Raw genomic sequence first — 11,529 nt, 5'->3', positions numbered from 1 at the left:
TAATTTGTTTTTCCTTGGTATGCTTATGGTTAGCATGCAATGACTATTTTTGCCATTAGCTCCTGCCAGTCTTACATTGTTTTAATAGAAAGACCTATAATTAATCTTCTTGAACATAAGGCAGAAGACAGGACACTAAGAAGGAATGCTTTATGCAACACATGCTACCAGATCTAGAAGTAAAATACAGAATTAAAATCTGATAAGCCAACATAACCATGGTCACCATTTGAGCATTAGACTCCACCCACTTTGCAACAGAAGTTGTAGTTAGCTACAAATAATGATTTAGAAATTCTGAGTCACAGACAGTCAGTCTGTCCAACAAAACAGTTTGGCAATTTCAGAGGCCCCTACTGTTTGTCACTGCCTTGCCAAGAAGTAAATAGATTCTTCAGATGTTCCTACAGTAGATATTGTCAAAGACATTTGAAAACTTTAAAGGCAATACAATACTGCCAGCACTGCAGTTACTCATCACTGGGCAATCTACCTTCGTAAGGAACAAGAAAAAACTGACACGTATGTGCAACTATAACCAAAAGTGGAATCTCACATCACAGGATAGTTACTTGGCTGAACTAGAAGAGCCTGGACTTTAATTGACAGCCTTTTAAAGTACAGTTCATAGTTTGCAACCTTTCTAAATCATGGCCATCTTACCCACTGGAATATTAAATAGTCATAAGCCAGTTGACTTCAGATGCAGTCCACTGTCTGCTGACTGAATAAAAGGTCAAGCAGAAGATACAGTTTTAAGGCCCCAGTACTAGTACTGGTAGAGTAGAGCACACCAAACTCCAGAAAAACGAGTAGCACTTTCAGACTAAAGCAGTCTAAACTCTCCCTGCTGCTACTCCCTCACATCTTTCTGGGATCTAGCATCACCCAGCCCTAAATTGCTGCTTATATCTAGGTAGAAAGCACACTGACTGCTGCAAGACCTGTGAAAGGATGGATTAGCATAATTTTTTGGAGTGCTCCTGGAATATTAGCCACTCCAAAAAAAGAAAAAAGTGCCTTCTACCTGTCAGGTAATGAGTATTCCACTACCAGGCAAAAAGAATAGAGTTAAATCTGTCAGCAGAGGTAACTTAGTATTCAACCCCAAAGGTGGGCTCAAATTCAGGGAAAAATGTTAGCCCTTACCTAAAAGATCTCAGCTACAGCTGAGGATTACTCCTCTGTTGTCACTTAGGCTTTCACTTGGAGACTATTCCTCACTCCTCCCACCAGAATAATTTATCCCCTCCAAGAGCTGTAGATTCCTCTGTTAGGTATCTAAGAGAAGTCCTACATTTTTCAGAGCAGGAGTACTATTAAAAAGCTCCTTGCCTGAAGAAATTCTGTCCTTTACTCTTTGACATTGATACAAATAGATGTTTTGGGCACTGTAAGTGCTAAATATGAGTTTGTATTCCTTATTTTCTTTTGGTGCTTAAGGCAGAGAAAAAACTACAGTGCTAATACAGAACCTTTCAGTAATAGCTTGAGGTAAAGGCTATAATTACAGTAGCTCTTTAATAAGTTCCTACAAGTACTATTAGAAACAACAGTCAAGGGTCAACTGAGTAGGAGACGGACACCTCTGTACTCCTCACCAGGGTGAACCAGTATCACCTGGTACAGATAGACCAGTAACAGGCATGCACACAACTTAAACATCACAGGAGACACTACTTCATCTCTGCAGGTAATTTTAAGGCACAAATCAAGTAAGAGCATGGGGAGAAAAAGCAAAAGGCAAGTCTTATTCACCCATTCTCTCCTCCCCTTTCCCTCTTGTTCATACATTTTTCTCACCATCTTTACTCACAATGTCACTTTATTTGGTAATCTTACAAAAATGGTAGTGTCATGTTTCTTCTCAGATGGTGATACTAACTTTCTTAGCTGTGAAAAAAGCCCCAGTGTTTTTGTGCTATGATCAACCTATTTTGGTTATGAATAGATAAGTCAACAAGAGACCTAGTTTTATTATTTTGGTTCTATGGAGACATTTGTGTTGTAAGGTGCCATTTTTTATTTTTATTTTTTAAATCAGAGTGGTGTGCCCTATTCCCTGACTTGTTAGGGATGACTCCTGTTTCACCTCCAAAGTCCATCTCTCCAGGTCAGGGCCTCCATAAGGAGCTCACAAGGGTCTCCACAGAGATCCACAGAAAAAGAAGAGAAGCAGTGGGAAGCATCACATCAGTTCAGTGCTTTAGTTTTAGTCCTCCAATCATGCCTTTAAAGACTAAGATCTGAGGAAATGCCTTGAAGTTTTAAGTCAGTGCTTGACTTGGTAAAGCTTTAACTACATTCTTTACGCTTCCAAAAACAAATCCAGCCAAAAATCCAGGTGATAGAAGTGAGTCTTGCAGCTATTTCCACATCAGACAAACTGACTATGCGATGAGATGACACAATCCTACAGAGCTTAACAGGGTAGCAATAACTGACATGCACATATATCCCTATCAAAAGGGTTTTGTTTCCATGTATAGATGGAATACAGGCCTCAAAATGCACTTCTATTAAATTTATTATTTAAATACTGGACGTTAGTTACAAAAGGTGACAGTTTAGCGTTGAATACTTCATTCCATTTTAATAGCAGCACTGTAAGATGTATGGCAGTTCTTACCCTTCAAGAGTGCACAGCAACTTACAAAATATACAATAGAGTTATGTTTATGCAAACCTCTGATACATTTGCTTCCCCTCCTGCCCCAATATTTGCAGTTATCTTCTCTTATAGAGGGACCTTCTTGTTCCACGCCCTAAAGAGAAGAGAAGAATAATTAAGGAGCACATTCTCTCCAAGTAACATAGGTCAATTTACTTCAAAAGGAAGGTTAGACATCAATGACTGCCTTTTCTTATTGCAGAAGACATTGGTGATTGGGATTAAAATTAAAACCATATACTCAAATTCCCAGGAAGGGTATGTTCTGCAGGCATGACGCTGAACTGCAAAATACTCTAGTATAACAGACAGGTAAGAGTCTCATATCAAGCTTATAAGAGCACAGTCAAAATGTGGCATAAGTTGAAGGCATCCAAGAAGCACCAACTACTTCTGGGACATATATAAGAGCTAATTTGGGACTATGAAAGTTTCCTAAGTGCTCTTTCCAAAAAGTGTCAACAACTAAAGGTTAAACATTGATGTTTAAGTATGCAGACTTCAGAACTGACACCAATTTTGACTAACAGGACACTTCAGTGAAACTTAATATTTCAGACACTGCAAATATCATGAATTGTAATCCTGTTTAATACTGCGTTTACTTTGAGAAAACAGGGTCTTTAATTAATGTACTTCCCCACTGAATATTCAAGGTAGTTTTACTACACCAAATTGTTTTCCCAGAAGGGAGTCTGATCTTTTAGGTAGCTTCCTGTATGTACTGAAGCATTTCAATTTATAATTTTTCTGGATACTCCCACAAATGCACAAAAGCTTCTTTGTTATCAAACATATTAAACATGATTCACCCTTCCATTATTCTTCCATCTTCCTCCAAAATAGCAACAAGTTCCTACTTAAACTTAAGTTCTTAAGAATCATCTAAATGCATTTGTGTTGCATCTAGTTGCGTATTTTGTCTGAGACAGGCCTGTAGCTTAAGAAAAGTATATACTGCAAGAAGTGAAATAGGACCCAATAATTAAAAAGAGTAAAACACTTGGAAAAGCAACTAGACCAAAGTAGTGTTCCTCTTTTTTCCTCAAGATTAAGGAACCCAGCCTGGTCAGCATTAAGATAGTATTCATAGCTGAGTTGATGTTCAACAGTTAACTTGTTTTTAATATTGCATACATGACATTGTTATTTCCACACAATCCAATATCTTCCCAGTTCACAAACCAAGCACTCAGTAATGACTGAATGCTTGCAAGATTCATTTTTGGAGCTTGTGGCCATATACCAACCTTTGCGTACACTGCTTTTAGGCATCTCCCACACTTCCACTTCTTCCACCTCACATCTTGTGTCTCTGCGTTTTAATGGGGGCTTGCCTATTCTTTTCTTCTTGGGTTTAACCAGAGGTGGGCACCCTAGATAGAGGAACAACACCAGTTGTATCTTGCTAAGTCATGTTAAAGCAAATTTAACCTCAGCTTTCCCCACCAGTCACTAGGGCTCCTCTTTCTCCCTCCCCTGCATACACTAGTCTGTGCCCATTTCATTAGCAGATAAAAGTGACATATCTGTCAAGCAACAAATCTTGTATGTCTGCAATATTTAATCACTAACCATGATTCTGAACAGCATTATATTTTGGTAACGATTTGGATAGGTATTAATGTGCCAGAAAAGAGCCCAGTGAGAGATGGCTAATTCTGCTTTAGTTCACTTTTCAAGCATTCACAATAAATTGACAGGTGTTCAAGTGACCCAACCAAATACATTCCAAAGAATAGTTGACTAGACTGTTGATGCTGGAAGCCTGATGTATGCTACCACTGAACTGAAGGGAAGAGAATCAAGTCAGTCTGTTCTGAAGATAACTTTCTTACTCCATTACTTGACAGACTGATCATGCAATACCTGAAAGCATGTGACCCAGGAGAGTAGTAATACTCTTAAGTAATTTCTAGTGTAAGTGCTGTTGGAACAACTCTAAGAAATACCCTTGAAGCGTTTAGTTGAGTTTCTAGATGTAATTAAGGTCTACGTAGAGCAAAGGAAAACATTCAATTGGAGGAGAGGAACATCAGAACTATAGCTTTTTCTGTGTTATAGTAACTTTGACCTATTCATCTTTTCCTGAACCACATCAGATAGTTTGCACTTAGACTTCCTTTAGCAGCAGCAGGGCAACTATTGCTCGATCCTACTTTTTCCTGAAGATTAACCAATGTAGCTATCACACATGACTTCCTCTATATGTTTTACTCACCAAGATTAGGAGTTACTGCTGAGCATGAACTTGAGAGAAGCATTATCAAGGTGAATGAAGAATTAAAACAGCCATTGTTTATGGGAGCAGAAGCTTCACATGAATAAGGACTTTACCTGGCCACATCATAACATTTAATGATTTCCCATGGTGCCCTGAAAAAAGGTTGCTATATTGCACCCTTTTCTATGTATGAGCTTGAGAAGGATATGGAACCTGAGATGTACTGGATTGACAGGCCATTTCTTCAGTATCAGAAAAATGAGAACTGGCTTTATCTTCAAGTCTTACCAGAACAGCAAGTTTACAGTGTTTCATATTATATCCTTTTGAATATTCCTTAAAACAAACATGCATAAAATAAGGTGTACCTTGTTCTTTACTCATGGCTTGGGGTGAGAGACTACCATGTATTCGGCCAATAACTTTGGGTTTAGCACCGCTTCTAATCCAAAATTCTTCAGGTGGTATCCCCATGCTTTCCCTTAGCAGTCTTCCTAATAAAAAAAGTTGATGTAATGTCAGTACTGAGTTTTGCACATGCTAATATACTGTCTGATCCACAAGACAAAGGATTTGCCAAAATGCAAAACTAGCCACTGAATCTAATTTTGAGATTCTGAGAAATAAAGACATAACTTTCTGGAGACCACAAAAACTACAGGATGCTTTAACTAAATCTTTAGATTCTGTAAAAAAAAAAAAAGGTAAAAAAGACTACTACCCATCTTACTAGAAGTAGATCCTGTTTTATGTGCCTGTCACAGCTTAAGACTACACTAAACAGCAACATTAGTGAAGTACCTAAATACCAGTTATGAACTGTAATAATCCTTCTTGTTCTCACTTCAGATGAGCCCAATTTCTACTAATATTCAGCTTTGAGTAAAGGCAATACTCTTTTCCAGACCAAGTTTAATACAGTTTCACACTGATTTTGTGAAATATAGCAACACTCTGTTGCTAACTGCAAGACAAGCAGCTATGAAAAAAATTAATCATTTGACATTCGTTCTGCAGAAAAGGAAGTTCCCCAGTGTATGGCCATTAGGTTATAAGGAACTTAACCCTGTTTATTCCCTCTAACATAGGTCTAGGATCAGAGTGTAGATGTCTGTATGAACTTAAATGCCAAATTTCAAAGATATCATCAAGCAACAGTAAACAAGCATTGTTAAAGTGACCTTAAGCTTTCCAAATGAGCAAGTTACCACTGAAGTCAGATAGAAAAATATATTAGACTAAATCAAAAGAGGTTACTAATGAATTCTCTACTGATTGCATTATGATTTTCTATCTTCAAACAGCAGAGAACTGCAGCAAGCTCCTCTTCTACCTCAAAAATAATCCCAAACTATTTCTGGCTAAACCAAACCTGAAGCTGTAACATTTTTTTTTTTTTTACTGGTTCAAGCTACAGTTTGCAGTCATAATCGTGTTCTTTACACTTTCTATTTACAAGCACCTTTTCCTCAGCAACTTGCTTACCTCCCAAGACTTTCTGTAGCATTCGCTTATGTTCAAGCCCTTCTCTTCTTGCCATTGGCCTCTTTCTTCCATAATGCCCGTAGTCACTATATACAGCTTCATCTTGTTCTTTCTCCTTTGGCTTGTAAACTACAATGTTTTCACCAAGCCCGCTCCTCGTTTTTATTTTCTCCTGAGCAGGCCAGCTAATTAAGTGAGCTGGAATAGTGTTTTTAGGTGGTTTCCAAAGCACCCTCTGGCCAACTTGTCGGTAGAGGTTTCCTTTACTTGGCGTCAAGATTCCATACGGAGCAGCTTCTTGAAAGAAATATTCTATTTCATCCACATCATCATCCTCATCATAATCCTCATCCTCTTCATCCTCCTCTTCTCCCTGTGCAGAGTATTCTTCTGAGTCCTCCACTTCTGATAAACTCTTAGCAGCTTTTTTCGTGAGAGAACAGATTTTTTTCCGACTAGAAGATCTAGGAAGGGCTCCCAGCCTTTTACCTATACCGGAAGACTCTTTAATCTTCATAGTTGAGTTTTTGACATCTTGGCCATCCAAACCGTTCATCTGCTCCCTTCCTACCACTTCATCTTCATTGAGGGACCCACCACTTTTAATTTTCTCCTTCTCCAAGCCCTCTGTACTTTTCTGGAAAGTATACGTGCTTTTCTGAAGCACATAGTCAGGTACAAAATAAGACACTGGGGCATTATCAATGGATGAGCCATCCTCTCTAGACGACATGTCATCAGAAGAAAGACTGAGTACACTTTGACGTTTTCTTTGTGGCAAACACACATCGTAGTTGTAGTTTGTGTCCATATTGTCCAGACAAGCCAGCCAACTGTTAGAGGGAACATACTTCTCCACTGATTCTTCACACCAAATACTTCTATCAGTTTGACTTTCATTGGTTGCACTGTGGCTTAGATTCAGTTTCTTTTGCTGAAAACTCAAGTCACTCATTACCTCCATACTAGATGGAAGTAGTCCTGCTTGTTGAATAAGACTGGACTCTTCTTGAGAAGTTTTTGAGCCTGTGGATCTTTTAGAGCTAGATTTCTTAGCTACTAACACATCCTGTCTTACCACTGGCTGATCTATGCTAACAGATCTTGCCAGTTCTGCTATTTGCACTGCCATGGCTTCGCCTGGAGGAGATTTTGCCCGCTGACTTGTGGTCACCTGCTTTTCAGCATCCAGCTTCACTTCGTTATTTTGGACCTCTTTTTCTTGCATGGTTTCAACACCCTGTTTTGAAGAGAGAACAGCTTTTCTCTCATCTAGGTAAGTTCCTGGCACCAATTTCTCCCCTTCATGAGGGCCATATATCATCCCCTCACATGAGCTAACAGAAAATAAATCACGCTGCACTATGTTCTCTGGGACTGGTTTACCACTTGACACATCATACAAAGGAATAGTTTCTTTAAAGGACTTCCATAGTTGAATAGCTGGAGAGCCATTTCCATATTCTATTCTCACCTCTTCCTTCTCAAAGGCATAGCTTCCAGTAGGAAGATTTCTATACTGTGTAGAGCTGGAAGGACTATTATGAAACTCCCTGTCTACCACAATGGAAGATCCAGATGAATCTTGCTTCTCTGAAGTACTTTCAGTCTCTGTACCTATGCCAGAAGAAACACAGGCCATATTTCCTGCATCACAACCTTTCGTTTCTGTACGGGTATCTTGATGCTTTTTTTGCTTGTTTTCAGGCTGTCTAGGATCAGTCTGTGTTTCTTTTGTCTCCGTTTTTTTCCCAGGGGTACTATAGTGTCTAAATCGGGTTGCATGATAAAACATAGGAGAGGATGGGGGAGCATTAAAATAAGACCTTCTGTTGATTCTTGCATGCACGGGATGCTGTGGAACAAGGAATCCAGGGTACTCATGGAGTGCCACAGAATAAAACGGAAAATATGGATGCCCACTGCGGAAACCTAGGAAATAGGGATGAAAAAAAAGAGTAAAGAAATACACTCTTTCTGAAAGAAGTCATTCTGATTAACAGTTGCTCACATACACAGGGACTACTACAAGATCAGACAGGTTGACAAGTAAGACACTAACTGTCAACACTTGGAAACAAATCTTGTACAGAAACCCGGAGAGTCCTGTTATGGAACAGCTTATCTGGACAGCTACACTTTAAATCAGAGCTTGATTTTATTCCCTAGAACATGCACCACTTAGCTTTCTGTATTTTTTTCATACTTCTTTCATCCACTGTACTACAGTATCAGTTTTGATAACACAGCTCCAGATGGAAATTAACATAGGTATACTATTTGCGAAATGTACTTAATACACTTTTTTCACTTTATATATACACATATAACATATATGTACAGAGCTCATACAAACACATTAATTCTTACACATATTCTAGAGCTCTGTATCTGTAGGATAGTAGATATTATCTTGCATAGCTTCCTTTCTGCAGAAATGGATGCTTTCCTGCACACATGAGCCATGATTAACTAACACTTCATAAATCAAATCTTTGACAACTAAAACATTACATTAATTTCACTTAAACTCTCAAACAGCTTGTTAACACACACATTCTCCTTCTCCAGTCTAGGAGTGATTTATTAAGCTGAATGATGCCAGATAGCTCTCATATGCCTTACCTAGTGCAGGTATGCAGTATGGATTATATGCATGGCTGAGGTACCATGGACTTGGAAAAGGTTGTTGTGCTGTTGGCTGTGCATAAAAAAAGGGCCTTGAGTGGTTTGTTGAATATGATCCACTTTCTGAAGCAGAGGCAGTATTCATTTTTTTTTTAAACACTAAAAAAAAAAAAACGTGATCAGGATTAACCACATTAAAACCTCTAAGACTTGATGATTTTATGAGGTCAGAATTCAGCAGACACTCTTCTTCATAGCCTTACTTCTAACCCAGTGAAATCAGGTTTTCTCTGAAGAAAACTACTATCTACCAAATCAAAAATAGAAAACTATTACTATCAAAGTCATTACTGCTAGAGTCAGAGATTTTAGTTGCTCTTTGTTAAGTAAGCTTTTATATGCTATTTGCAATATTACTCCTTCAAGTTAATCTAATATCAAATTTTAAAGCCACCAGACCAGTAACTTTGATGTGGTCTTACATGCATATGTTCCTGTAAGTAGTTTTCCAACCAGTTAAAAAAAACACTAGCTTTTGGTTTATTAGGTTTGAGCAAGAGGACTCAAGTAGACAAAAAAAGAAAAATAAAAATAGAGCTATAGAAAGCTTCATGCAATCAAGTTTGCTTTATAAATAAAGCACTTCTGAATGCTACCACTGAATTTGAGATCAGAGTAAAAATTCCATTCATTTAGGGTTTTTGCATTAAAATATACCTAATAACACTAGTAGCTAACATATCCCATACATAAGTTAAGTGATAGGCAACAACAACAAATCCTTGTGCATAAGTCCCTACCCAGAGCCATATGAAATTCACAAGACAGAGCTCCCACAGTTAAGTATTTCCTCAGTTAATTAATACACTGTTTAGCCTCTACCAACCCATGCAAGTAGTATAAACACAATCACGCACAGCTTATAAGCAAAGATATAAGAAATTAGAGGGCACAGATGTAGTGACTACACAGTCACAGATAACTACTCAAGTGTTCACAGAACTTAAGTATTCTGAAGGTAAAGGAAAAAAAAAATCTCACCTGTTCCAAGCTCAGGCCCAAAGGAGTTGCAGAAAGCTTTCCGGAACACTGGAGCCCTCTCCAGTTTCCATTTAGAACTACCAGCCCTGCTCTTGGAAGCACCAAAAACCTCACAGCCTCCTCTCACTTACTTAGGCCAAAGCTCCCAAAGTGATTTTGACCTTTAAGAAAGAAAGATGTAAGGAGGGGAAAAAAAAAAAAAAGAGAGAGAGAAAGAAGGGAAGAAAAAAAAACACAAAAAGCCAAACTATTCCTCCCCCATTACAGCCCCTCAAAGCTAAAGTCTATGCTGCTGCTGCTGCTTACAGCCCAGCAAGAAACTGCTCACCCTCCTCCACTCACCATCTTTATGGGAGGCAGCTGCCGTTTGTCCACTCCCTCTTCCACCTGCAGCTCGTTTAACCGAGATGTGGGGGCCCTTTCCCAGCAATACGTGGGAGGGAGAACCAAAACACGAGGATAGGAAGCGCAGTAAGAACCTTATCTTATGTGAAGAAAGCCAGCAGTCTCATCTTTCAGGCATTTAAATTACAACCCAAAGTCACTCTAATATATCCCCTTTATAATGTTAGAAGTGGAAAAAATAGAGGTGTCAAAAGTGTATTACTAATCTCCTTAAAAAATACTGTTAAAGAGAGGTTTTATGGGGAAAAATTCAGAAAACACAAGACAAAGTTTACATTTGTTTTCAAGGTTTATCAGCTGCTTAGAGCTGACTGAGGGAGTGGTGATCTGCCCTCCCAGAGCAGCCAAGTAGACTGACAAATATAGTGTTCTTTCTGCGCAAATACGGGAAGCATTTATTGCCATATAGTGTGTACTGTACTGTGTAAAATAGCAATTTATTAAACGTGTGATTATAATTCGACCCTGTCCTGGTCTTACAGGATATGGGGATTGGAGGGGCAGCCCTGCAGGTCCCCATCTGTGCATGAGGGAGCACTGCAACGGCCACAGGTCCCCATCTCTTCATGAGGGAGCACTACAGCCACCACAGGTCCCCATCTCTGCATGAGGGAGCACCACAGTGGCCGCCACAGCTGGCAGAGGTGGTGGCAGAAGCAGGCACAAGGAACACGGTACACAGGAGGGCGAGTGCCTAGAGAAGCACAGAGGCGTGGACACTTGCAGATGGTCTGCATTCCGAGGCTGGGAAGTTCTCCTGCCCTTTCCCTTTTTTCTTTAATATTCAGCGTGGCTTACCCTGTGCCCTAAGGCACAAACTGTAACACGGCCTCTATCTGGGCAGGATTACTGATATTGTGTTTTCAGGGACTGCAGCTCTTACACTTTCCCTGTGAGCTGCTTGCGTCTGGCACACTTTCAAATCCCCAACTCCCGCATTTAGCTTTAAACTAAAAATCCTCTTGGCGGACAAAGGCTGGAAAGCCCAAACAGACCCATACGGAACCCCACGAATAAACAAACCCGCTCCCCGCTTTCCAGTCAGGATATTTATTTTCCCCTCAGACCAGTGGGC

The 11,529-nt window shown here is 39.4% G+C and overlaps 1 protein-coding gene across 3 annotated transcripts; it reads right to left on the bottom strand.

Moving 5' to 3' along the window:
• Positions 1-1,307: 1,307 nt before the first annotated feature.
• On the bottom strand, positions 1,308-11,432 carry LOC106045510 (uncharacterized). Of its 3 annotated transcripts, XM_048075513.2 has the most exons (7): positions 10,392-11,432; positions 10,050-10,210; positions 9,006-9,167; positions 6,381-8,312; positions 5,264-5,389; positions 3,922-4,047; positions 1,308-2,765 (listed from the first exon to the last, which is right to left on the bottom strand). In XM_048075513.2, exons 3-7 carry the CDS (start codon positions 9,151-9,153, stop codon positions 2,728-2,730), a joined length of 2,370 nt encoding a protein of 789 aa, XP_047931470.1. In that variant the 5' UTR covers positions 9,154-9,167; positions 10,050-10,210; positions 10,392-11,432; the 3' UTR covers positions 1,308-2,727. The 3 variants fall into 3 exon arrangements, with proteins under 3 accessions (XP_047931470.1, XP_013051526.1, XP_047931468.1); XM_013196072.3 differs by lacking the exon at positions 10,050-10,210 and having other exon boundaries at positions 10,392-10,408; XM_048075511.2 differs by lacking the exon at positions 10,392-11,432 and having other exon boundaries at positions 10,050-10,365.
• Positions 11,433-11,529: the final 97 nt, after the last annotated feature.

The sequence above is a fragment of the Anser cygnoides genome, chromosome 2 (assembly GCF_040182565.1).
Source record: "Anser cygnoides isolate HZ-2024a breed goose chromosome 2, Taihu_goose_T2T_genome, whole genome shotgun sequence".
Taxonomy (NCBI): Eukaryota; Metazoa; Chordata; class Aves; order Anseriformes; family Anatidae; genus Anser; species Anser cygnoides.
Note: the sequence above shows the minus strand (reverse complement) of the source record. Positions and strands in the feature narration are given on the sequence as shown.